The following is a 25,235-nucleotide window of genomic DNA, read 5'->3' on the forward strand; positions in this document are numbered from 1 at the left end:
GCAGATGGCAGGATGTGTGTGTATATATACAGTGGTGGCCAAAAGTATTGGCACCCCTGCAATTCTGTCAGATAATACTCGGTTTCTTCCTGAAAATGATTGCAATCACAAATTCTTTGGTCTTATTATCTTCATTTAATTTTCTTGCAAGGAAAAAACACAAAAGAGAATGAAGCAAAAATCAAATCATTGATCATTTCACACAAAACTCCAAAAATGGGCCAGACAAAAGTATTGGCACCCTCAGCCTAATACTTGGTTGCACAACCTTTAGCCAAAATAACTGTGAACAACCGCTTCCGGTAACCATCAATGAGTTTCTTACAATGCTCTGCTGGAATTGTAGACCATTCTTCTTTGCCAAACTGCTCCAGGTCCCTGATATTTGAAGGGTGCCTTCTCCAAACTGCCATTTTGAGATCTCTCCACAGGTGTTCTATGGGATTCAGGTCTGGACTCATTGCTGGCCACCTTAGAAGTCTCCAGTGCTTTCTCGCAAACCATTTTATAGTGCTTTTGGAAGTGTGTTTTGGGTCATTGTCCTGCTGGAAGACCCATAACCTCTGAGGGAGACCCAGCTTTCTCACACTGGGCCCTACATTATGCTGCAAAATTTGTTGGTAGTCTTTAGACTTCATAATGCCATGCACACGGTCAAGCAGTCCAGTGCCAGAGGCAGCAAAGCAACCCCAAAACATCAGGGAACCTCCACCATGTTTGACTGTAGGGACCGTGTTCTTTTCTTTGAATGCCTCTTTTTTTTCCCTGTACACTCTATGTTGATGCTTTTTCCCAAAAATCTCTACTTTTGTCTCATCTGACCAGAGAACATTCTTCCAAAACGTTTTCGGCTTTCTCAGGTAAGTTTTGGCAAACCCCAGCCTGGCTTTTTTATGTCTCGGGGTAAGAAGTGGGGCCTTCCTGGGTATCCTACCATACAGTCCCTTTTCATTCAGACGCCGACGGATAGTACGGGTTGGCACTGTTGTACCCTCGGACTGCAGGGCAGCTTGAACTTGTTTGGATGTTAGTCGAGGTTCTTTATCCACCATCCGCACAATCTTGCATTGAAATCTCTCGTTAATTTTTCTTTTCCGTCCACATCTAGGGACGTTAGCCACAGTGCCATGGGCTTTAAACTTCTTGATGACACTGCGCACGGAAGACACAGGAACATTCAGGTCTTTGGAGATGGACTTGTAGCCTTGAGATTTCTCATGCTTCCTCACAATTTGGTTTCTCAAGTCCTCAGACAGTTCTTTGGTCTTCTTTCTTTTCTCCATGCTCAATGTGGTACACACAAGGACACAGGACAGAGGTTGAGTCAACTTTAATCCATGTTAACTTGCTGCAAGTGTGATTTAGTTATTGCCAACACCTGTTAGGTGCCACAGGTAAGTTACAGGTGCTGTTAATTACACGAATTAGAGAAGCATCACATGATTTTTCAAACAGTGCCAATACTTTTGTCCACCCCCTTTTTTTAGGTTTGGTGTGGAATTGTATCCAATTTGGCTTTAGGACAATTCTTTTTGTGTTTTTTCATTGAAGACAAATTAAATGAAGATAATAATACCAAAGAATTTGTGATTGCAATCATTTTCAGGAAGAAACTGAGTATTATCTGACAGAATTGCAGGGGTGCCAATACTTTTGGCCACCACTGTATGTGTGTGTGAATATATATATATGTGTGTGTATTTATATATGTCTGTATATATATGTATGTACCGTATATGCCTTTTCAGCTTTGCCCATACATTTTCAATAGTATTGAGATCAGGGCTTTGTGACGGCCACTCCAAAACATTGACTTTGTTATCCTTAAGCCACTTTGTTGCCTTTTGGCAGTATGCTTCGGGTCATTGTCCATTTGGAAGACCCATTTCCGCCCAAGCTTTACCTTCCTGGCTGATGTCTTAAGATGCTGCTTCAGTATTGCCACATAATCTTCTTTTCTCATGATGCCATCTATTTTGTGAAGTGCACCAGTCCCTCCCGCAGCAAAACAACCCCACAACATGATGCTGCCACCCCCGTGTTTCACAGTTGGGATGGTGTTCTTAGGCTTCCAAGCTTCTTCCTTTTTCCTCCAAACGTAATGATGGTCATTATGCCCAAAAAGTTAAATTTTAGTTTCATCAGAGGTCTAAATTCCTGTGTGCATTTCCAAACATTAATCTGGCTTTTTATGTTTCTTTTGGAGTGATGCCTTCTTCCTGGCAGAGTGGACTTTCAGCCCATGTTGATACAGTACTTGTTTCACTGTGGTTATTGACACAATCTTACCAGCTTCCACCATCATCTTCACAAGGTCTTTTGCTTTTGTCCTTGGGTTGATATAATTGACGCGCCCCCTGGAACCGTGGGGTACTCGGTAGTCGGGCCGGTCGGTTCTATTGGGCTAGTCACGGTGCCAGTGACCTGGTCCGTGGCCCAGAATAAAGAAAAGAGGGGAATAACGTTTTTGGGGATAGTTTCGTGATGCCACCCGTGGTATGCGGCTATAGGTGTCCGCCGCTGCTGTTCAGATCCACTGGGGCCGTTGGTGATGCAGTAGAGATGGTTCAGCTCTCCACGGGTAGAGCTAGACCCCAGGGCAGTTAAATAGGTGATTTTTCTAGATGTTGGTGGTGTAGTGCAAGGCAGGTGACGCAGCAATTAAGTCAAGGACACAGCGGGGTGCAGTCTTCAAGTTTTTTGCTCACAGTTTTTACGGTGCTCCAGGTTACAACTGCTAGCCATGTTATAACTGCCCACCGAGTGCTGTGTCTTCCGGGGAAGTGATCCAGCCAACTCTCAGATAACTTGGGTGCACTTGATCGGGACCAATTTCTTGTGTACCTTCCCAGGTCGTCTCTCTGCTCTGGCTCTTGCCCTCCTGCCCTGCGCCTCACACACAGTGTCCCGAGCCAGTGGCCGCGGGCCTTGGCGGGCGACATCCTCTCTGTCCCCTTGGTCCTATATGGCCACCTTTTCAGCGAATGTGTGTGGTTTTGGCTACGGCACTTAGAGATACCGCAGCCTCCGGTTTGCTAGCTGAGTCTTGCAGTCCTCCACTAGTCTGGGGCCGGTCCCCTACTGCGACCTGATCCCTTCACAGTCGGCGTGAACTCGGGCGCACGGATGGACTCCGCACTTCCCGTGCCCCTAAGATCCTTTCTCTGTCTCTGGAGCCTCTCACTGCTCCGGTCTTCTCTCTTCACTCCCTGTGACAGACTCCTGTCACCAACTGCTCTGACTGACTAACTGCCTTTCTAGATCTTTCTACCTTTCCTTTTATACTACCTGTCATGTGACCCGCGTCACCAGCTGTCACTCTACGTTGTCCCCTCTACCTTCAGTCGTTCCTTCAGTGCTCCCCTAAACTACTTCCTCCACCCACCTCCTCTACCTAGTTCCCCCCTCCAGACAGGGACTGTGCTCTCCCTCAGGAGCAATCTCGCCCTTCCCTACTGGAGTGATGTGGTGTTGGATGTGGGTGTGTGGGTCCCGGGTAGTGCTCCCTCCTTACCCGAGAGTGGGGTACCACACCTCTGGCTGAGATGCAGTACCTCTGTGGCGACTGGACCCTCAGAGGCGCCACATGCACATGTCGAACTAAAGCACTTTCATCTCTGGGACACAGAACTTGTCTCCTTCCTGAGCGGTATGATGGCTGGACATTCCTATCTTCTTTGTACTTGCGTATAATTGTTTGTACAGATGAACGAGGCACCTTCAGGTATCTTGAAATTGTACCCAAGGATGAGCCAGACTTTTGCAAATCCACAATTCTCTTCCTGATATCATGGCTGATTTTTTTTAGACTCTCCCATGATGCTGCACAAAGAAGCAGTGTGTTTCAGGTGTGCATTAAAATACATTCACAGGTGTGTCTGTAATTAACTCAGATGTTGCCAATAAACCTATCAGAAGCTTCCAAACACATGACATCATCATATGGGCAGTCCAGAATTGTTTAAAGGCATAGTAATCTTAGTGTATGTAAACTTTTGACTTTGCAGTAAGAAATAAAAATGCCTTTAAACATTCTCTCTCTCTCATTATTCTGGCATTTGGCAAATATTAAACATTATGGTAATCCTAATTGACCTAAAACGGGAAAGGTTAAGGCTAAGTGCCCACGATGCAGAAATGCTCCGGATTTTTCCTGAGCGTTTCTGCATCTCCCTGGCAGAAAAAACGCATGCTTATTTTACATGCGGATTTTACATGCGGATTGTACATGCGGATTGTACATGCGTTTTTCCTGCCAGGGACAAGTGTAAGGCTATGTGCCCACGATGCAGAAATGAAGCAGAAAATTTCTGCAGCATTTCTGCATCTCCCTGGCAGAAAAAACGCATGCAGATTGTGCATGCGTTTTTCCTGCAGAATACATGCGGATCCACATGCGTTTCTGCATGCAGATTGACAAGCGCTTTCCAGGCGATAGCATCACTTGGAAAGTGCTTGACAACTAGGTCACACTGTATAAATCCATGCAAACAGCATGGATTTATATAGTGTGAACCGTAAAAATGAAAACAAATAAAGCTATACTCACCCCCGAGGCCCCGGCGTGGCTGCAGCGCTGCTTCCTGGCTGGTTCCCGGCTGCCGGCATATCGCGAGACAGAGCGGTGAAGGGCCTGCGGTCACATGACTGTGACGTCACCGCTGGTCCTCAAGCGATGCCGGCATTCAGAGAGAAGACGCCGGACAGGTGAGTATAAACTTTATTTGTTATTTTATTCTTTTTTTACAGGTACAATGGTACCCAGGTCTGGATGAGAGTCTCCTCTCCTCCAGAACTGGGTACCATCCGCACATAGAGACGCATAGAAGCCGCTTGTAAAAATGTACAGTCGCGGTTTCTGTGCGTCTCAATGCAAGTCAATGGCGGGAGTTCCGCTGCGCTTCCGAAAAATTAAATGACATGCTGCGGATTTTTGTACGCAGCATAAACGCTGCGGAAAAATCTGCAGCATGTGCATAGAACATGCGGAATCCCCTTGGGGACCATGGGGTGCGGATTACCTAGCGTTTCACAAGCGTTTATACTGCGGAAATTCCGCAGCATAAACGCTTGAAAAACGCAACGTGGGCACTCAGCCTAAGTGAAGCGTTTTGATCATGCGATTTCGCATGCGGGTTGTTAAGCGCTTTCCAAGCGATTTTAGCATCACTTGGAAAGTGCTTGACAACTTGGTCACACTATATAAATCCATGCAACCGACATGAATTTTATATAGTGTGACCAAGTTAGTTAAAAAAAGAATAAAAATGGTAAAACATAAAAAAAAAAACATATACTCACCTTCTGATGGCCCCCGATCTCCTTATCCAATGCGTCCGGTCTTCCTGGTGTCTCGCTGTTGTGTAAAAGGACCTTACATGACGTCATTTAGTCATGTGACAGGTCACGCGACCGCCAACGTCAGCTGTCGCGTGACCCGTCACATGATTAAATAACGTCATGGCAGGTCCTTTTAGACCATCGCGAGCTGCCGGGGAGCCAGGACGCATCGCTAAGGAGACCGGGGGCCATCAGAAGGTGAGTATAATGTATATTTTTTATTTTAGTTCTTTTTTTTTACAGGTACTATGGTACCCGGGTCCGGAGGGGAGTCTCCTCTTCTCCAGACCCGGGTACCATCCGCACATTGAATCGCTTAATATCCGCATGTGCACATGTAGTGATGCGGATATTAAGCGATTCAATACAAGTCAATGGCGACGAAAACGCCGCGCTTCCGCAAAATAATTGGTAGTGCTGTGAATTTTTCCTCAATGATAATCCGCAGCGGAAATTTCCGCAGCATGTGCACAGCACATGCAGATTATCATTGGGGAACATGGCAGACCTTCTACCAAGCATTTTGTTAGTGTTTCTGCAGCGGAATTGCCACTGCGGAAACGCTTAAAAAATGCACAGTGGACACACAGCCTTACAGTCAACTTTTTTTAATGTATGTAGTTCACAACAAAATCAAACTACAGGTGCATCTCACTTAATTTGAATATCATCAAAAAGTTAATTTATTTCAGTTCTTCAATACAAAAAGTGAAACTCATATTATATATAGAGTCATTACAGACAGAGTGATCTATTTCAAGTGTTTATTTCCTCCATACAGTATTATGGGCACCACATAGTCCTCCATACAGTATTATGGGTCCCATATAATGCTCCATACAGAATACTGGCCCCCATATAATGCTCCATACAGGATACTGACCCCTTATAATGCTCCATACAGGATACCGGCCCCTATATAACGCTCCATACATGATACTGGCCCCCATATAACACTCCATACAGGATACTGGTCCCCATATAATGCCCCATGCAGGCTATGCCCCCCCACGCAGGCTGTCCCCCCCCCCCACACACACACACACATAATGCCCCATGCAACCTGGTCCCACCCCCACATAATGCCCCATGGAGGCTGTCCCCCCCCCACACACACATAATGCCCCATGCAAGCTGTCCCCCCCCCCCCCACATAATGCCCCATGCAGGATGTCACTCCCCCCCCCCCCCCCCCATATAATGCCCCATGCAGGATGTCATTCCCCATGCATCCATACATAAAGAAAAAAAAAATCAAATACTCACCTCACTTCTCACCTGCTGCCGCTGCTCTGGACTCCTCACCTGCGCCCGCGTCTTCCCGCTCTCCACTGTGACTGCTCCGGAGAGGGCGCGGTGGAAAGACGTCACCGTGCCCTCTGACCTGAGATGTCACAGTCAGAGGACGGAGCTGCTGCAGAGGCACGGGGAGGGGTAAGTATTGTGCCGCCTGCCAGGGAGGGTGGGCGGGCGCCAGCACCGCACCGCTGTGGGCCCCCCAGCCTGCTCAGGGCCCGGCACTTGCCCGGGTGCTGACGCCGGACCTGCCTTGGACCACTGAGCCACAGTCCAGGTCTTCTTCTCCTTGGCCCAGGTAAGACGCTTCTGGCGTTGTTTATTGGTCATGAGTGGCTCAACACAAGGAATGCGACACTTGTAGCCCATGTCCTGGATACGTCTGTGTGTGGTGGCTCTTGAAGCAATGACTCCAGCAGCAGTCCACTCCTTGTGAATCTCCTCCAAATTTTTGAATGGCCTTTTCTTAACAATCCTTTCAAGGCTGTGGTTATCCCGGTTGCTTGTGCACCTTTTTCTACCACACTTTTTCCTACCACTCAACTTTCCATTAATATGCTTGGATACAGCACTCTGTGAACAGCCAGATTATTTAGCAATGACCTTTTGTGGCTAACCCTCCTTGTGGAGTGTGTCAATGACTGCCTTCTGGACATCTGTCAAGTCAGCAGTCTTCCCCATGATTGTGGAGCCTACTGAAACAGACTAAGGGACCTTTTTAAACGCTTAGTAAGCTTTTGCAGGTGTTTTTTGTTAATTATTCTAATTTACTGAGATAATGTCTTTTGTGTTTTCATTGGCTGTAAGCCATAATCATCGACGTTAATAGAAATAAACACTTGAAATAAATCACTCTGTTTGTAATGACTCTATATAATATAGGAGTTTCACTTTTTGTATTGAAGAACTGAAATAAATTAACTTTTTGATGATATTCTAATTTAGTGAGATGCACCTGTATATAACTAAGCACTTCCTGATCTCCGGGGTCTACATGCTGGAAACCCACTAATCCTCACAGTGGAGGGACCCTAGTGCTTCGGCTCTGTACATTGGCTCCTGTTACTGAAATGTAGTTTTTTTTCACGGGACGTGTTTCTGCGCAGAGGAACAGCCTAAAGGGCTTTGATACTTCTTTCTCTGGATCTGCAGGGTCCACAACACTATAAGGGTATGTGCTCACGGTCAGAAGCCGCCTGCGGCCCCAACGCTACAGAACAGCCGAGCGGCTTCCACCCTCATTATGCAAATGAGCGGCGCCATTCATTTTGTTTTCACATGCGGACTTTCCTCATTGATGTTAGTCTATGGGGAAAGTCCACATGTGAACCTGCAAGAGAAATTGACATGCTGCAGGTCTGAAAGACACGCCACATGTCAGTTTCCGCGGGTGATCCGCAGGTGCACGAGGACGCATAGTGGACATGGGATTTCTAGAAATCCCATCCATTATGCTGTAACATCTGGACGCTGTGGGTCTAACGCTGCATAAACACGCAGCTTCAAACCCGCAGCGGCTCCAGACCATGGGCACATACCCATAGGGGATCCGTCCACATGGATTCTTATGATTTTTGGGAAGGATGGCCTTTTGACACCCGTTACGTTGTTGTTTTTTCCAATGACTGCTTGTAATTGCAGATTTCTTTGGGACCCTTAATTAATGGAAGGGATCTCTTTTCCTCTTGCGAAAATAGAGGCGTGAATATCAAGTGGATTGCATGCCTCGTATCACATGTCCAGCACATTTGTGCCCCTATTAATAGCCGCTGCGGCATTGCAGTACAATGAGTGTGAGCAGGTTGTGAATTGGAAAGGAAATGGGCCGTGCCGCGTGGCCGGGAGACCGCACAGGGCGTTCTTACTTCTTTCTTCTACTATTCTTACTTTCAGGTTGATTTCTGCTCTCCTGCAGCCAAAGCTGATGGATGATTGCTGCTCTTCAAGGGCCCATAAACCATTAATAGGAAACCGAACAGGGTCAGTTGGCCCTCGATAAGAAATGATGAAAAAATACATTTATTTGTTGCAACTATCTAGTATTGGATGTGGGCTGCCATGTGGTCGGTTATGTTCTGATTTTATGCAGCAGTTGTATATTAATCTATTATAGTTGCCAACATTTCTGGGGATATTTAAATCCCACGTCTGCCCCAAATTGCCCACTTTTGGCAGGGTTATCATCAACTACATTTTGGCCAATGAGTCTCGGGACAGTTGGAAAATATGTATCAGTTCAGGTAGTTTGGATTATAGAGAACTGATTAGACTGGATACAACTGTAGCAAACCTTCTGCTGTGAGAAGTATCAGTTCTCTGATTCTCGTCCTGTTGTGAGGCTCTGGATGTCTCTATTCACTGACTGCAATCCTGTATCCTAACAATTGTGAAGAACTGCTTTATTACATTTTGGATACTTTTTGCATCCATTTAATAAAAAAAATAAAAAGAATGATACAACTCTGCAAATCATCTAGATAAAAAAAAAAATCCTACTGCTTTGTGTATACAGCTCCTGTGCTGAGCTATATGTCTCCATGGTTACAGACTACGTTCCTGTCTGTGGTCAGATCTGGCAGGGGGGGGGGGGGCAGAAGGAGATAACTACAGGGTCAGACGGCACACTGGGTTTCTTTGTAGTCTGTAACCATGAAGACGCATGGATCTGCATGGGAGCTGCATGCACAAAACAGAAGGAGAATTTTAATCAAACCTGTTTACAAACGCGTTTCAGTTTTTTATTTTCAATGCATTGGGGCAATAAATAAATGTAAAGTATTCACACGCCTTATTAAGATAAAAGCTGGAGATCTTGTCCTGGCTTTGCTGTATCTTGCTCTGGTCTCAACTTCCTGTAGATTGTGTCAGTGCCGTCCATTCGGACATCTGCTGGAGAATGAGACAGTAATCATGGACAGAGCTGTGCTTCTCGGACGGCCGCCCCATGATTGCGGCTTTATCAGAATCACAGCCATTCACTTGCATGTAATAAGCTTTTAATTATAGCAGTGAGAAAGGCGAGAGGATGCCAGCTGCACTTCTGCGAGTTCGCTCCTGGCAGCCGGCAGCAGAACTTAACAACTCCGCCATGATGTTTTCATTGCACTTTTTCCCACCAGACAGATATTATTTTAGTATTAATAATTAACACCCCCATAAAATCCCAATAAATACAAGTCATGTATAGAGTGTACGCCCCCATCGTAAAGGAAAGGAATCACAAATTGTGACCCCCCAAAATGAATACAGACCAGATCCTCTAATCAAAAAAGACCCTGATCCAGGCCCTCTAAGCAAAACCTCTAAACTATAGACCTCCTAAAATAATACAGACCCTAGACCAGTGTCTCCCTAGACAAATATAGATCTCAGACCAGACCCCCAAGAACAACACAGTCCCAGATCAAACTCAAAATAAAATTTAGACCCCCAAGACAGGCCCTGTAAACATATACAGAACTAAACTAGGACCTCTAAACTAAAAAAGACCCCTAGCCCAGACCCCCAGATGAGATCCCCTAAACAAATACAGACCCCCAGACCAGATCCCCTAAAATAATACAGACACTCTCTGAGCTAAAACAGACCCTGTAAACTAATAGAGACACCAAAAAAGACCCAGCAAACAAATAGTGGCACCAGGCCAAAGCCCCTAAACAAATGCAGACCCCAGACCAGACCCCAGAGTCATTTACAGTCCAGTTAGTAAGTATGGCTGCTACATGGGTTGTCACACAGCTTTTCTGTATCCTGAATGGCAAATGTGTCTACTTACTGTATGCTGTAATATTGAAGCAGGGAAATGTATTACTGCACATCTTACTACCGTGCAGGTCAGGAGACGCTGGCTGCAGACCAACATGGAGGTTATTAAAGGACTTGATGTTTTTAATTTGACCAAGAGGCTTTATGATGGAAGGAAACCTCGCTCCAAACCCACATGGGCGCAGCTACTGCAGCCATATTGGTTGTCATTCAGCTTTTCCAAGAAATTGATAGAAGAATTAACAGCTTGACAGAACAGGTTAATAAAAGACTAGAAACAGCGCCCCCACGGCTCTGAAGGACTCGACGTGTCTGCACATTATGTGCACTGTTCATTAATTTTAATGCAAACTGTGTAATGCTTCATTTCCCCTGTGGGGGAGCTGCAGGGAAATTGAACACTAGATTCCCCTACTGCTGATTGGCTGGAGTCCAGCAGTGAGATTTTTGGAGATTTCTTCTAATAATTTGGGTTCTCTAAAGCAAGAACCCCCTATATCATATTTGTACATTTATGATGTGATAAAACACGGCAAGAACATACAAATAACTCCATGTAGGAGGACCCCAGTGATCCCACTGTAACCACTGATGATGGGTCTGTTTCCCACCCCTGAAGGAGTTAATGCTTTATTTATCTTCTGAGGTCCCACGTGAGCGATATGAGCACGTTGTTTCGGTTCTTGCACCATAAGCGGTGCACATCCTGCTCGGGCGGCTTTTGGTAGAACATCCTTTTCCTGTATGTTCTCTCATGTAGTTCTGTCTGCATACAAGCAAGTGTTCCCAAAAATCAAAGTATTCAACCAGAGGGTCTGTCATGTAAGCTGAGCAGCGGGGGGTCCGGCCGGCACCTAGGTTCTCATCGCTCCTTTGGTTTTTGCTCTGTCGCCATGGCATCTAGGTAAGAGCATTCACCGGGAACCTGCCCATGTTACTGGTATGGCATAGGCATCACTTTCCTCTAGTGGAGCACAACCTGGGGCTGCAGCACTACAACTCCCTGCATGCTGTTAGATGATGGCAGTCCACACATTCATAGGGTAAGATCTCTCTGGTGGTGACAGGTGCTTATAAGATAAAAATATTGTTAGATTAATTACTAATCATTTAATTAATAACTGAATATCCACAATATGTGGTTGACAAAGATTGTGCCCTTTGGGAATAAATATACATAGAGTACGTCCACCTTTTCACTATAAGTTAAAATCTCCAAAGACAATCACCGTATACATACATTACATTACTTATCCTGTATTATCTTCCAGAGCTGCACTCACTATTCTGCTGGTGCAGTCACTGTGTACATACATTACATTACTTATCCTGTACTGATCCTGAGTTACCTCCGGTATTATACTCCAGAGCTGCACTCCCTATTCTGCTGGTGCAGTCACTGTGTACATACATTACATTACTGATCCTGAGTTACATCCTGTATTATACTCCAGAGCTGCACTCACTATTCTGCTGGTGCAGTCACTGTGTACATACATTACATTACTGATCCTGAGTTACATCTTGTATTATACTCCAGAGCTGCACTCACTATTCTGCTGGTGCAGTCACTGTGTACATACATTACATTACTGATCCTGAGTTACATCTTGTATTATACTCCAGAGCTGCACTCACTATTCTGCTGGTGCAGTCACTGTGTACATACATTACATTACTGATCTTGAGTTACATCTTGTATTATACTCCAGAGCTGCACTCACTATTCTGCTTGTGCAATCACCGTGTACATACATTACGTTACTGATCCTGTACTGATCTAGAGTTACATCCTGTATTATACTCCAGAGCTGCACTCACTATTCTGCTGGTGCAGTCACTGTGTACATACATTACATTACTGATCCTGAGTTACATCTTGTATTATACTCCAGAGCTGCACTCACTATTCTGCTTGTGCAATCACCGTGTACATACATTACGTTACTGATCCTGTACTGATCTAGAGTTACATCCTGTATTATACTCCAGAGCTGCACTCACTATTCTGCTGGTGCAGTCACTGTGTACATACATTACATTACTGATCCTGTACTGATCCTGAGTTACATCCTGTATTATACTCCAGAGCTGCACTCATTATTCTGCTGGTGCAGTCACTGTGTACATACATTACATTACTGATCCTGAGTTACATCCTGTATTATACTCCAGAGCTGCACTCACTATTCTGCTGGTGCAGTCACTGTGTACATACATTACATTACTGATCCGGAGTTACATCCTGTATTATACTGCAGAGCTGCACTCACTATTCTGCTGGTGCAGTCACTGTGTACATACATTACATTACTGATCCTGAGTTACATCCTGTATTATACTCCATAGCTGCACTCACTATTCTGCTGGTGCAGTCACTGTGTACATACATTACATTACTGATTCTGTACTGATCCTGAGTTACCTCCTGTATTATTCTCCAGAGCTGCACTCACTATTCTGCTGGTGCAGTCACTGTATACATACATTACATTACTGACCCTGAGTTACATCCTGTATTATACCCCAGAGCTGCACTTCCTATTCTGCTGGTGCAGTCACTGTGTACATACATTACATTACTGATTCTGTACTGATCCTGAGTTACATCCTGTATTATACTGCAGAGCTGCACTCACTATTCTGCTGGTGCAGTCACTGTGTACATACATTACATTACTGATCCTGTACTGATCCTGAGTTACATCCTGTATTATTCTCCAGAGCTGCACTTCCTATTCTGCTGGTGCAGTCACTGTGTACATACATTACATTACTGATTCTGTACTGATCCTGAGTTACATCCTGTATTATACTGCAGAGCTGCACTCACTATTCTGCTGGTGCAGTCACTGTGTACATACATTACATTACTGATCCTGTACTGATCCTGAGTTACATCCTGTATTATACTCCAGAGCTGCACTCACTATTCTGCTGGTGCTGTCACTGTGTACATACATTACATTACTGATCCTGTACTGATCCTGAGTTACATCCTGTATTATACTCCAGAGCTGCACTCACTATTCTGCTGGTGCAGTCACTGTGTACATACATTACATTACTGATCCTGTACTGATCCTGAGTTACATCCTGTATTATACTCCAGAGCTGCACTCACTATTCTGCTGGTGCAGTCACTGTGTACATACATTACATTACTGATCCGGAGTTACATCCTGTATTATTCTCCAGAGCTGCACTCACTATTCTGCTGGTGCTGTCACTGTGTACATTCATTACATTACTGATCCTGTACTGATCCTAAGTTACCTCCTGTATTATACTCCAGAGCTGCACTCACTATTCTGCTGGTGCAGTCACTGTGTACATGCATTACATTACTGATCCTGAGTTACCTCCTGTATTATACTCCAGAGCTGCACTCACTATTCTGCTGGTGCAATCACTGTGTACATACATTACATTACATTACTGATCCTGAGTTACCTCCTGTATTACACTCCAGAGCTGCACTCACTATTCTGCTGGTGCAGTCACTGTGTACATACATTACATTACTGATCCTGAGTTACATCCTGTATTATACTCCAGAGCAGCACTCACTATTCTGCTGGTGCAGTCACTGTGTACATACATTACATTACTGATCCAGTACTGATCCTGAGTTACCTCCTGTATTATACTCCAGAGCTGCACTCACTATTCTGCTGGTGCAGTCACTGTGTACATACATTACAGTACTGATCCTGTACTGAGCTGCACTCTTAAAGATCCATCTGGAGCACAACCCTTTCGGTAGATCAGATCTGTATTAAGCCAGTAAATGTTATGCACTTTAAGCAATACACAATATATATGCATTGTTTTTTAGTTCTTTTTCTAAACTTTTTCAAAATGTAAATGATATGTGAACTGTAAATACTAAAATATAAAATAACTAAAAGTTTATTATGGAAAATATGACAATGTTAACATTCAGGTTTAGGACAGGAACTGCGGTTTGTGACACTGGTTAAGAAGCTGCATCAGTTCTGCTGAGAAGGTGCCGAGGTCTTGGTTTGTCGGTTATGTCAGTGAGAAGAAAATACTGAGAATATTACATAGTTGTCAAAGTTTGAGTAAGAATCATATTGTGGTTGTTACCTAGTTCCTTACAAGTCTGAATTATCGGTTTACCATTTTAAAATACATCATAAATGCCATTCCTGCTAATATGTCACTCATTATTATAGCGATTATTTATACACAGAAGCAGTATTATAGTAGTTATATTCTTGTACATGGGGGCAGTATTATAGTAGTTATATTCTTGTACATAGGGGGCAGTATTATAGTAGTTATATTCTTGTACATAGGGGGCAGTATTATAGTAGTTATATTCTTGTACATAGGGGACAGTATTATGTTAGTTATATTCTTGTACATAGGGGGCAGTATTATAGTAGTTATATTCTTGTACATAGGAGCAGTATTATAGTAGTTATATTCTTGTACATAGGGGGCAGTATTATAGTAGTTATATTCTTGTACATAGGGGACAGTATTATAGTAGTTATATTCTTGTACATAGGGGGCAGTATTATAGTAGTTATATTCTTGTACATAGGAGCAGTATTATAGTAGTTATATTCTTGTACATAGGGGGCAGTATTATAGTAGTTATATTCTTGTACATAGGGGGCAGTATTATAGTAGTTATATTCTTGCACATAGGGGGCAGTATTATAGTAGTTATATTCTTGTACATAGGAGCAGTATTATAGTAGTTATATTCTTGTACATAGGAGCAGCATTATAGTAGTTATATTCTTGTACATAGGGGGCAGTATTATAGTAGTTATATTCTTGTACATAGGGGGCAGTATTACAGTAGTTATATTCTTGTACATAGGGAGCAGTATTATAGTAGTTCTAATCTTGTATATAGGGGGCAGTATTATAGTAGTTATATTCTTGTACATAGGGGCAGTATTATAGTAGTTATATTCTTGTACATAGGGGCAGTATTATAGTAGTTATATTCTTGTACATAGGGGCAGTATTATAGTAGTTATATTCTTGTACATAGGGGCAGTATTATAGTAGTTATATTCTTGTACATAGGAGCAGTATTATAGTAGTTATATTCTTGTACATAGGGGCAGTATTATAGTAGTTATATTCTTGTACATAGGGGGCAGTATTATAGGAGTTATATTCTTGTACATAGGAGCAGTATTACAGTAGTTATATTCTTGTACATAGGGACAGTATTATCATAGTTATATTCTTGTACATAGAGCAGGGGCGGACACAGACTGTAGTGGGCCCCTGTGCAAGAATTTTTTTGGGGGGCCCCTGCCCTTCATAGGGGGCATGAAGGCCCCCCCCCCCCCCCCGTGCATCTCTTATTCCCCCCACTCCTAGTTAATTAATTGTATTTAAAAAAAATAAAACTTGTTATACTTACCCCCAGGGCCGGCTCCAGGTTTTTGTGGGCCCTAGGCGACAGAGTTTCAGTGGCCCCTTTAACACATACCATGATTCATGATGCACAGATACCACAGAGAAATATATATATATAGTACAATGCCAAAGATTTCACTTACTACATTACATGAGCGATATCCTCAGCGCACAGTGCAGACCAGACAGTATAGTCCTCCATACAGTATTATGGGCACCATATAATGCTCCATACAGGATTCTGACCCCTTATAATGCTCCATACAGGATACTGGTCCCCATATAACGCTCCATACAGGATACTGGTCCCCATGTAACACTGCATACAGAATACTGTCCGCCATATAACGCTCCATACAGAATACTGTCCGCCATATAACGCTCCATACAGAATACTGACCCCCATATAACGCTCCATACAGAATATTGGCCCCCATATAACGCTCCATGCAGGCTGTTCCCCCCCCCTTATAATGCCCCATTACACGAGCGATATCTATTGTAAATTCTACAATAGCTCAGAAACCGGCGAATCCTCACAGCGTACAGTGCAGACCGGACAGTATAGTCCTCCATACAGTATTATGGGCACCATATAATGCTCCATACAGGATACTGGTCCCCATATAATGCTCCATACAGGATACTGCTCCCCATATAATGCTCAATACAGGATACTGGTCCCCATATAACACTGCATACAGGATACTGGCCCCCATAAAATGCTCCATACAGAATACTGACCCCCATATAACGCTTCATACAGAATACTGGCCCCCATATAGCGCTCCATACAGAATACTGGCCCCCATATAACGCTCCATACAGAATACTGGCCCCCATATAACGCTCCATACAGAATACTGTCCCCCATATAACGCTCCATACAGAATACTGACCCCCATATAACGCTCCATACAGAATATTGGCCCTTATGTAACACTCCTTGCAGACTGTTCCCCACTTATAATGCCCCATGCAGGATGACACCCCCCTTTTAAAGCCCCATGCAGGATGTCACCTCTACCCCCCATAAAATGCCCCATGCAGGATGTCACTTCCCCCCTTTTCAATGCCCCATGCAGTATGTCAGACCACCCCCGCCCTTATAATGCGCCATGCAGGAGGTCACACACCCCCCCTCCTTATAATGCCCCATGCAGTATGTCACACACCCACCCTCCTTATAATGCCCCATGCAGGATGCCAATTCCCCCCTCCCCCTCTTATAATGCCCCATGCAGGATGTCACACCCCCTCTCTGGTAATGCCCCATGCAGGATGTCGCTTCCCCCCTTCCCCTCTTATAATGCCCCATGCAGGATGTCACTTCCCCCCTTCCACTCTTATAATGCCCCATGCAGGATGTCACTTCCCCCCTTCCCCTCTTATAATGCACCATGCAGGATGTCACACTCCCCCCCACCCCCATATAATGCCCCATGCAGAATGTCACACTCCCCCCCCACCCCCATATAATGCCCCATGCAGGATGTCAATTCCCCCCTCCCCCTCTTATAATGCCCCATGCAGGATGTCACACCCCCCTCCCTTATAATGCCTCATGCAGGATGTCACTTCCCCCCTTCCCCTCTTATAATTCCCCATGCAGGATGTCACTTCCCCCCTTCCCCTCTTATAATGCCCCATGCAGGATGTCACACACCCCCCACCCCCATATAATGCCCCCATGCAGGATGTCAATTCTCCCCTCCCCCATATAATGCCCCATGCAGGATGTCAATTCCGCCCTCCCCCATATAATGCCCGATGCAGTATGTCAATTCCCCCCTCCCCCTCTTATAATGCTCCATGCAGGATGTCACTTCCCCCCTTCCCCTCTTATAATGCCCCATGCCGGATGTCACACACCCCCACCCCCATATAATGCCCCCTTGCAGGATGTCAATTCCCCCCTCTCCCCACCCCCATATAATGCCCCCATGCAGGATGTCAATTCCCCCCTCCCCCTCTTATAATGCCCCATGCAGGATGTCACACCCCCTCCCTTATAATGCCCCATGCAGGACGTCACTTCCCCCCTTCCCCTCTTATAATGCCCCATGCAGTATGTCATCCCCCTCATATAATGCCCCATGCAGGATGTCACCCCCCCCTCCCTTATAATGCCCCATGCAGGATGTCACCCCCCCACCCCCTATAATGCCCCATGCAGGATGTCACCCCCACCCCATATAATGCCCCATGCAGGATGTCACCCCCCACCCATATAATGCCCCATGCCCCCATACATGAAAAAAATAAAAAAATCCAATACTCACCTCACTTCTTACCTGCTGCTGTCGCTGCTCCGGACCCCAGCGTCGCCCGCGTCTTCCCGCTCTGCACTGTGACAGGTCAGGAGAGAGCACGCGCGGTGTAAAGACATCACCGCGCCCTCTGACCTGAGACTTCACAGTCAGAGGACGCAGAAGACGCTGCGAAGGCACAGGTAGGGGTAAGTATTGTGCCGGCGCCGTCACATGACCGGAGATGTCTCTGCGCTCAGCATGGGGCCGGGGGCACATGCTGAGCGCAGGGACATCTCCGGTCATGTGACGGCGGGGGGTCCTGCGGGGGGCCCCATGAGGAGACGCACAAGAGGGGGGCCCCGAGGGGGCCCCGACCGGCCGGGCCCCATGCTGGAGTCAGGGCAGTCATGCCCTGATGGCGGCCCTGCTGGAGGCTGGAGGGGCCCCTTCTCCCTCGGGGGCCCCCGTTCAATGAACCGGCTGCACGGGCAGTAGGTCCGCCCCTGACATAGAGGGCAGTATTATAGTAGTTATATTCATGTACATAGGGGGCAGTATTATAGTAGTTATATTCTTGTACATAGGAGCAGTATTATAGTAGTTATATTCTTGTACATAGGAGCAGTATTATAGTAGTTATATTCTTGTACATAGGGAGCAGTATTATAGTAGTTATATTCTTGTACATAGAGGGCAGTATTATAGTAGTTATATTCGTGTACATAGGGAGCAGTATTATAGTAGTTATATTCTTGTACATAGAGGGCAGTATTATAGTAGTTATATTCGTGTACATAGGGGGCAGTATTATAGTAGTTATATTGTTGTACATAGGAGCAGTATTATAGTAGTTATATTCTTGTACATGGGAGCAGTATTGTAGTAGTTATATTATTGTACATAGGAGCAGTATTATAGTAGTTATATTCTTGTACATAGGGGTCAGTATTATAGTAGTTATCTTCTTGTACGTAGGGGGCAGTATTATAGTAGTTATATTCTTGTACATAGTGAGCAGTATTATAGTAGTTATATTCTTGTACATAGGGGCAGTATTATAGTAGTTATATTCTTGTACATAGGGGTCAGTATTATAGTAGTTATATTCTTGCACATAGGGGCAGTATTATAGTAGTTATATTCTTGTACATAGGGGCAGTATTATAGTAGTTATATTCTTGTACATAAGGGAGCAGTATTATAGTAGTTATATTCTTGTACATAGTGACCAGTATTATAGTAGTTATATTCTTGTACCTAGGAGCAGTATTATAGTAGTTATATTCTTGTACATAGGGGGCAGTATTAAAGTAGTTATATTCTTGTACATAGGTGCAGTATTATATTAGTTATGTTCTTGTACATAAGGTAGCAGTATTATAGTAGTTATATTCTTGTACATAGTGAGCAGTATTATAGTAGTTATATTCTTGTACATAGGGGGCAGTATTATAGTAGCTATATTCTTGTACATAGGAGCAGTATTATAGTAGTTATATTCTTGCACATAGGGGCAGTATTATAGTAGTTATATTCTTGTACCTGTTACGAATCCGGGTGGTGGAACCTCTGTGCTGCGGTGCAAGGAGGGACCACAGGGGCGTAACTAGGTATCAACTCGGACCGACCAAGGTCGTACGGTTGTTCAATCGACTCCGTGACCAGGGAAGGACCTAGCAGAGGGACCAGGTGCTACTCTGGGACCGACCTTGTATGAGAGAAAGTGACTCCCACGGGTCAGAAGGCAGGGACTGACCGGTACAGCAGATGAGTACGGGAGGCAGGCTGACGGGTGATCCGGGTAGACGGACTGGCAGACACGGCAGTTAACAAGCAGGAGCCTCCAGGTAGGCTGGCTGGTAGGCACGGCAGGTAACAGGCAGTTGCTTCCAGGTAAGCAGGCAGGCAAGGCCCATAGACAGACTGGCGGACTGGACTGTAGACAGACTGTCGGGCTGGAGAGTAGACAAGCTGGCGGACAGGACTGGTAGTCAGGCTGGCGGACTGGACTGGTAGTCAGGCTGGCGGACTGGACTTGTAGTCAGGCAGGCGGACCGGACTTGTAGTCAGGCTGGCGGGCTGGACTGGTAATCAGGCTGGCGGGCTGGACTGGTAGTCAGGCTGGCAGCGGGACCTGAGGGCTGACGCAGAGTTTAACACACAAAGCTACAACCTCGCACGGGCTCCTCCATTTTGGAGGAGGTGCCTTTTATATGGGAGGTCCTCTGGCCATTGGCCGGGGACTCCTTAGGACGGCGGGCGCGGCCCCTTTAAGAGGGAGGGAGCGGGCGCCCTAAGCACAGTGCCCGGGAAGCTGCGCGCGGCGGCAGCAGCAGATGCAGGAGCGCCAGAGGACGCCGGGCGGGGAGCTCGGCGGTAAGAGAGACGACGTCTCTGCCTGTCAGGGAGCAGAGACGCCGATACTACAGTACGTAGGAGCAGTATTATAGTAGTTATATTCTTGTACACCGGAGCAGTATTAGAGTAGTTATATTCTTGTACATAGGGGGCAGTATTATAGTAGTTATATTCTTGTACATAGGAGCAGTATTATAGTAGTTATATTCTTGTACATAGGGGGACAGTATTATAGTAGTTATATTGTTGTACATAGGGAGCAGTATTATAGTAGTTATATTCCTTTACATAGAGGACAGTATTATAGTAGTTATATTCTTGTACATAAGAGCAGTATTATAGTAGTTATATTCTTCTACATAGGGGGCAGTATTATAGTAGTTATATTCTTGTCCATAGGGAGCAGTATTATAGTAGTTATATTCTTGTACATAGGGGCAGTATTATAGTAGTTATATTCTTGTACATAGGGGGCAGTATTATAGTAGTTATATTCTTGTACATAGGAGCAGTATTATAGAAGTTATATTCTTGTCCATAGGGAGGCAGTATTATAGTAGTTATATTCTTGTACATAGGGGCAGTATTATAGTAGTTATATTCTTGTACATAGGAGCAGTATTATAGTAGTTATATTCTTGTACATAGGAGGACAGTATTATAGTAGTTATATTCTTGTACATAGGGGGCAGTATTATAGTAGTTATATTCCTTTACATAGGGGCAGTATTATAGTAGTTATATTCTTCTACATAAGAGCAGTATTATAGTAGTTATATTCTTCTACATAGGGGGCAGTATTATAGTAGTTATATTCTTGTCCATAGGGAGCAGTATTATAGTAGTTATATTCTTGTACATAGGGGCAGTATTAAAGTAGTTATATTCTTGTACATAGGGGGTAGTATTATAGAAGTTATATTCTTGTCCATAGGGGAAGTATTATAGTAGTTATATTCTTGCACATAGGAGCAGTATTATAGTAGTTATATTCTTGTACATAGGGGCAGTATTATAGTAGCTATATTCTTGTCCATAGGGAGGCAGTATTAAAGTAGTTATATTCTTGTACATAGGGGCAGTATTAAAGTAGTTATATTCTTGTACATAGGGAGGCAGTATTATAGTAGTTATATTCTTGTACATAGGGGCAGTATTATAGTTGTTATATTCTTGTACATTGGGGCAGTATTATAGTAGTTATATTCTTGTACATAGGAGCAGTATTATAGTAGTTATATTCTTGTACATAGGGGGCAGTATTATAGTAGTTATATTCTTGTACATAGGGGGCAGTATTATAGTAGTTATATTCTTGTTCATAGGTAGCAGTATTATAGTAGTTATATTCTTGTACATAGGAGCAGTATTATAGTAGTTATATTCTTGTATATAATGGGCAGTATTGTAGTAGTTATATTTTTGTACATAGGGTGCAGTATTATAGTAGTTATATTCTTGTACAAAGGGGGCAGTATTATAGTAGTTATATTCTTTTACATAGGAGCAGTATTATAGTAGTTATATTCTTGTATATAATGGGCAGTATTGTAGTAGTTATATTCTTGTACATAGGGTGCAGTATTATAGTAGTTATATTCTTGTACATAGGAGCAGTATTATAGTAGTTATATTCTTGTAAATAGGGGCAGTATTATAGTAGTTATATTCTTGTACATAGGAGCCGTATTATAGTAGTTATATTCTTGTAAACAGGGGCAGTATTATAGTAGTTATATTCTTGTACATAGGAGCAGTATTATAGTAGTTATATTGTTGTACATAGGAGCAGTATTATAGTAGTTATATTCTTGTATATAGGGGGACAGTATTATAGTAGTTATATTGTTGTACATAGGGGGCAGTATTATAGTAGTTATATTCCTTTACATAGAGGACAGTATTATAGTAGTTATATTCTTGTACATAAGAGCAGTATTATAGTAGTTATATTCTTGTACATAGAGGGCAGTATTATAGTAGTTATATTCTTGTCCATAGGGAGCAGTATTATAGTAGTTATATTCTTGTACATAGGGGCAGTATTAAAGTAGTTATATTCTTGTACATAGGGGCAGTATTATAGTAGTTATATTCTTGTACATAGGGGGCAGTATTATAGTAGTTATATTCTTGTACATAGGGGGCAGTATTATAGTAGTTATATTCTTGTTCATAGGTAGCAGTATTATAGTAGTTATATTCTTGTACATAGGGGGCAGTATTATAGTAGTTATATTCTTGTACATAGGGGGCAGTATTATAGTAGTTATATTCTTGTTCATAGGTAGCAGTATTATAGTAGTTATATTCTTGCACATAGGAGCAGTATTATAGTAGTTATATTCTTGTACATAGGGGCAGTATTATAGTAGCTATATTCTTGTCCATAGGGAGGCAGTATTAAAGTAGTTATATTCTTGTACATAGGGGCAGTATTAAAGTAGTTATATTCTTGTACATAGGGAGGCAGTATTATAGTAGTTATATTCTTGTACATAGGGGCAGTATTATAGTTGTTATATTCTTGTACATTGGGGCAGTATTATAGTAGTTATATTCTTGTACATAGGAGCAGTATTATAGTAGTTATATTCTTGTACATAGGGGGCAGTATTATAGTAGTTATATTCTTGTACATAGGGGGCAGTATTATAGTAGTTATATTCTTGTTCATAGGTAGCAGTATTATAGTAGTTATATTCTTGTACATAGGAGCAGTATTATAGTAGTTATATTCTTGTATATAATGGGCAGTATTGTAGTAGTTATATTTTTGTACATAGGGTGCAGTATTATAGTAGTTATATTCTTGTACAAAGGGGGCAGTATTATAGTAGTTATATTCTTTTACATAGGAGCAGTATTATAGTAGTTATATTCTTGTATATAATGGGCAGTATTGTAGTAGTTATATTCTTGTACATAGGGTGCAGTATTATAGTAGTTATATTCTTGTACATAGGAGCAGTATTATAGTAGTTATATTCTTGTAAATAGGGGCAGTATTATAGTAGTTATATTCTTGTACATAGGAGCCGTATTATAGTAGTTATATTCTTGTAAACAGGGGCAGTATTATAGTAGTTATATTCTTGTACATAGGAGCAGTATTATAGTAGTTATATTGTTGTACATAGGAGCAGTATTATAGTAGTTATATTCTTGTATATAGGGGGACAGTATTATAGTAGTTATATTGTTGTACATAGGGGGCAGTATTATAGTAGTTATATTCCTTTACATAGAGGACAGTATTATAGTAGTTATATTCTTGTACATAAGAGCAGTATTATAGTAGTTATATTCTTGTACATAGAGGGCAGTATTATAGTAGTTATATTCTTGTCCATAGGGAGCAGTATTATAGTAGTTATATTCTTGTACATAGGGGCAGTATTAAAGTAGTTATATTCTTGTACATAGGGGCAGTATTATAGTAGTTATAGTCTTGTACATAGGAGCAGTATTATAGAAGTTTTATTCTTGTCCATAGGGAGGCAGTATTATTGTAGTTATATTCTTGTACATAGGGGGCAGTATTATATTAGTTATATTCCTTTACATAGAGGACAGTATTATAGTAGTTATATTCTTGTATGTAGGGGGCAGTATTATAGTAGTTATATTCTTGTACATAGGGGGCAGTATTATATTAGTTATATTCCTTTACATAGAGGACAGTATTATAGTAGTTATATTCTTGTACATTGGGGGCAGTATTATATTAGTTATATTCCTTTACATAGAGGACAGTATTATAGTAGTTATATTCTTGTACATAGGAGCAGTATTATAGTAGTTATATTGTTGTACATAGGAGCAGTATTATAGTAGTTATATTCTTGTACATAGGGGGACAGTATTATAGTAGTTATATTGTTGTACATAGGGGGCAGTTTTATAGTAGTTATATTCCTTTACATAGAGGACAGTATTATAGTAGTTATATTCTTGTATATAGGGGGCAGTATTATAGTAGTTATATTCTTGTATATAGGGGGCAGTATTATAGTAGTTATATTCTTGTACATAGGGGGCAGTATTATATTAGTTATATTCCTTTACATAGAGGACAGTATTATAGTAGTTATATTCTTGTATATAGGGGACAGTATTATAGCAGTTATATTCTTGTATATAGGGGGCAGTATTATAGTAGTTATATTCTTGTACATAGGGGGCAGTATTATAGTAGTTATATTCTTGTACATAGGAGCAGTATTATAGCAGTTATATTCTTGTACATAGGACCAGTATTATAGTAGTTATATTCTTGTACATAGGGGGCAGCATTATAGTTGTTACTGTATTATAAGCTTCTTGCCCTCTGTCTTTATTCTTGTATTTTATATTTATAACATGCATTTTCAAATGTAAAGTGTTATTCATAAAAAGAATCTTTGAAAGATTTTTATTGTATGTGTATTTTCTTTTCTGTCTTTAGTGGCTGATGAGTGAATGGCATTTGAAGTACAGGACTATTTTTACCTTCCTTTTCTCCATATTTGCTCACACTGTTTTATGGTAACCTTTTTGGTAAATATATCATTTCAATGGATTGAGATCATTTGGTTCTCTGCCATATAAAATCCTAATTTAAAAAATATTACTAATAAATATATCCCTATTGATAGTGATCTAGGCAGGTCATTGGCAATAACTTCATTGTTACCATCTAGCGACCATCAGTGGAAGTACCCTATAAGAAATGTTTCCAGTGTACTACCTCTGATTTTTGACATACAAAGATTTTTTGTCTTCTCAAACGTTTTATTTTTTTCTTTACTTCAGACTGTTGGAACTTCATGA

The 25,235-nt window shown here is 42.6% G+C and overlaps 1 protein-coding gene across 5 annotated transcripts in view; it reads left to right on the plus strand.

Annotated features, from left to right (window-relative positions):
• EVL (Enah/Vasp-like) overlaps positions 1-25,235 on the plus strand; it is a 157,775-nt gene that overhangs the window by 47,130 nt on the left and 85,410 nt on the right. The window contains exon 1 of one of the 5 annotated variants that reach the window (XM_073638431.1): positions 11,166-11,305. The exons of the other annotated variants lie outside the window; for them this stretch is intronic. Coding sequence (XP_073494532.1) covers positions 11,295-11,305 — 11 coding nt within the window. The 5' untranslated portion in view covers positions 11,166-11,294. Of the gene's footprint in view, positions 1-11,165; positions 11,306-25,235 lie in introns of those variants that run through there. 5 annotated transcript variants of the gene reach the window in all.

This window comes from Phyllobates terribilis, unplaced genomic scaffold (genome assembly GCF_046119375.1).
Source record: "Phyllobates terribilis strain yellow unplaced genomic scaffold, ASM4611937v1 Scaffold_7__3_contigs__length_470593459, whole genome shotgun sequence".
NCBI classification, from domain to species: Eukaryota; Metazoa; Chordata; class Amphibia; order Anura; family Dendrobatidae; genus Phyllobates; species Phyllobates terribilis.